This window comes from Bidens hawaiensis, unplaced genomic scaffold, assembly GCF_021521415.1.
Source record: "Bidens hawaiensis isolate Kalapana, Puna unplaced genomic scaffold, B.hawaiensis_p1.1 tig00015384_1, whole genome shotgun sequence".
Classification (NCBI taxonomy): Eukaryota; Viridiplantae; Streptophyta; class Magnoliopsida; order Asterales; family Asteraceae; genus Bidens; species Bidens hawaiensis.
Genome location: NW_027492372.1, coordinates 151,080 through 153,744, shown reverse-complemented (window position 1 = coordinate 153,744; position 2,665 = coordinate 151,080). Strand labels below are relative to the sequence as shown.

At 49.8% G+C, this 2,665-nt stretch overlaps 1 protein-coding gene across 1 annotated transcript; it reads left to right on the top strand.

Moving 5' to 3' along the window:
• Positions 1-201: 201 nt before the first annotated feature.
• LOC143549026 (uncharacterized) lies at positions 202-2,395 on the top strand. The gene is made up of 2 exons (XM_077040042.1): positions 202-517; positions 682-2,395. The coding sequence occupies exons 1-2, from the start codon at positions 400-402 to the stop codon at positions 2,202-2,204; spliced, it is 1,641 nt and encodes a 546-aa protein (XP_076896157.1). The 5' UTR covers positions 202-399; the 3' UTR covers positions 2,205-2,395.
• Positions 2,396-2,665: the final 270 nt, after the last annotated feature.

Below are 2,665 nucleotides of genomic sequence, written 5' to 3'. Positions count from 1 at the left end.
TTGTGGTTAACACACCAGGCCAAAATTGCTGTACATGCTAACATGTATATTCTAAGATAAAAAGACAAACTTAGTGCCTATTTTCAGTATTGTCCAAAGTTTCCTGACATCCAGTTGTCTCACATGATAATCGATAACTATTTGACTATTGGTATACAACCGCCATGCTTGGGACTGTTCATGCCAAATAATCACATCCTGTAACCTTTATATACATTATTATACAAGCATTTATTTGGTGATGATCCATATTATCACAACCGAGTTATCGTGTTACTTAGTGGATGTGCCACATAAGCTATGGAATGATAGGTGTCACTTTTTCTCTGGCGATGTGTCCGCCAGTGAAAGATTATAAATTGATGAACTTTGTATAGGTGCAAAACACTAAAAACATATATGGTGTACGAGGTAACTAGGAAGATGAAGGTTAACAAGAGTTTGGTTTTGTTGGCACTTTTATTTGCTGTTAGGATTATAAGCTCTTCTGCGAGATTACTTGATACTAATGATGATAGTGAGTTTTGTATTTTGTTTTTAGTTTGTTTTAGTTTGTGTTTATGTATACATATATATGATGGTATATGGTGATATGAAGAATGGAATGATTTAAGTGTTTTTTTTAATATAGTTGATGTTATTATTGTTGTGTTGGTAACATGTGGGTTTGGTGAATTTCAGAGTTGGAAGTTGATGATGAAAAGAAACGACTAACTGATAAAATCAGTGTAATAAGAAGGGGAGTTTTTGAAGTAAGTGATGATGGTGATTTATCAGAAGAGATTGTTGTTGGTGGAGGTGGGAGTGGAAGTGTGGGAGGTGGTGGAAGTGGAAGTGTAGGAGGTGGAGGCGGTAGTGGTGGCGGTGGCCATGGAAGCGGTAGTGGAGGCCATGGCGGCGGAAGTGGTAGCGGTGGTGGTGGCCATGGCAGCGGTAGCGGAGGCCATGGCGGCGGAAGTGGAGGCGGAGGAAAGGGAGGAGGCGGCGGTGGTAGTGGAGGTGGAGGCAGTGGCGGCGGCGGAGGAAAGGGAGGCGGAGGAGGTGGAAGCGGAGGTAGTGGTGGTGGCAGTGGCGGTGGAGGAAAGGGAGGAGGCGGAGGTGGTGGTAGCGGAGGCAGTGGTGGTGGAAGTGGCAGCGGAGGTAAAGGAGGAGGCGGAGGTAGTAGCGGAGGTGGTAGCGGAGGAAAAGGAGGAGGCGGAGGTGGTAGCAGTGGAGGAGGAAAAGGAGGTAGTGGAGGTGGTAGTGGTGGAGGTGGAGGAGGTAGTGGGGGCAAAGGAGGTAGCGGAGGCAGTGGTGGCGGAGGACACAGTGGGGGTAGTGGTGGAGGAGGAAGCAAAGGAGGTGGTGGTAGTGGTGGCGGAGGACACGGAGGGAGTGGTGGTGGACAAGGCGGCTCTGGTGGAGGTGGTGGTGGACACAGTGGAGGTGGCAGCGGTGGAGGAAGCAAGGGAGGAGGTGGTAGCGGTGGTGGGGGAAGTGGAGGAGGAAGCAAGGGAGGGGGTGGTAGCGGAGGTGGTGGACACGGTGGGGGCAGTGGAGGTAGTGGTGGTAGCGGAGGACACGGTGGGGGCAGTGGAGGTAGTGGTGGTGGTGGAGGAGGCAAGGGAGGGGGTGGTAGCGGAGGTGGTGGACACGGTGGGGGCAGTGGAGGTAGTAGTGGTGGTGGAGGAGGAGGCAAGGGAGGGGGTGGTGGTGGACAAGGCGGTAGTGGTGGTAGTGGTGGCGGAGGAAGCAAGGGTGGGGGTGGTACCGGTGGTGGTGGACACAGAGGGGGCAGTGGAGGTAGTGGTGGTGGCGGAGGAAGCAAAGGAGGGGGTGGTAGTGGTGGTGGTGGTGGACACGGTGGTGGTAGCGGAGGTAGTGGCGGACATGGTGGGGGCAGTGGAGGTAGCGGGGGTGGAGGAAGCGGTGGTGGCGGACATGGTGGGAGTGGAGGTGGTGGCGGACATGGCGGGGGTAGTGGAGGCGGGGGCGGAGGAAGCGGTGGTGGCGGACACGGCGGGAGTGGAGGGGGAGGACATGGTGGTAGCGGTGGTGGTGGAGGACATAGTGGTGGCAGTGGAAGTGGAGGAAGTGATGGACATGGTGGGAGTGGTGGCAGCGGACACGGTGGCTCTAAAGGAGGCGGTGGAGGAGGGGTAGGAGGCGGTGGTGGTGTAGGTGGAGGAGTAGGAGGCGGTGGTGGTGGAGGAGGTAAAGAGTGAGCATATATGAGATATAGTTAATGATAATAAAAGCATGCATGCATTATGTAACACCACCTATGTAGTCAATATATTGTATGTTTTTAAGTATAATAGTTAATAATCAAAGGGATAAGAGTGGTATAACTTTATCTATCCTACCAAAACATGAATGTATGTTCCTCAAATGAGTAGATTTGCTTTTGTTCCAACAGTTGGTTTAATGTTAGATAGCATACGTGATTTAGTTGAACTAGCTAGTTTAACCATTTTATACATGATAATGTCACACGTTTTGTCACTTTAAATCAAGTTGAGTTGAAACAAAAGTATTCCTTATAAACCTACTTATCTTATGCTATACACGAAAATGTATATCATGTCTACGAAAAGCATGTAGTTCATCTTATTAGACATGTTTGATTCAAAAGAGTAAAACCATTGCAAATTGCAATAGGACGAGTTAGATTTAAATGATTGGT

Coding starts and splice junctions, on each gene's coding strand:
- LOC143549026 (XM_077040042.1), top strand. CDS start 400: ATGGTGTACGAGGTAACTAGGAAGATGAAGGTTAACAAGAGTTTGGTT. Junction 518..681: donor ACTTGATACTAATGATGATA/GTGAGTTTTGTA, acceptor GGTGAATTTCAG/AGTTGGAAGTTGATGATGAA.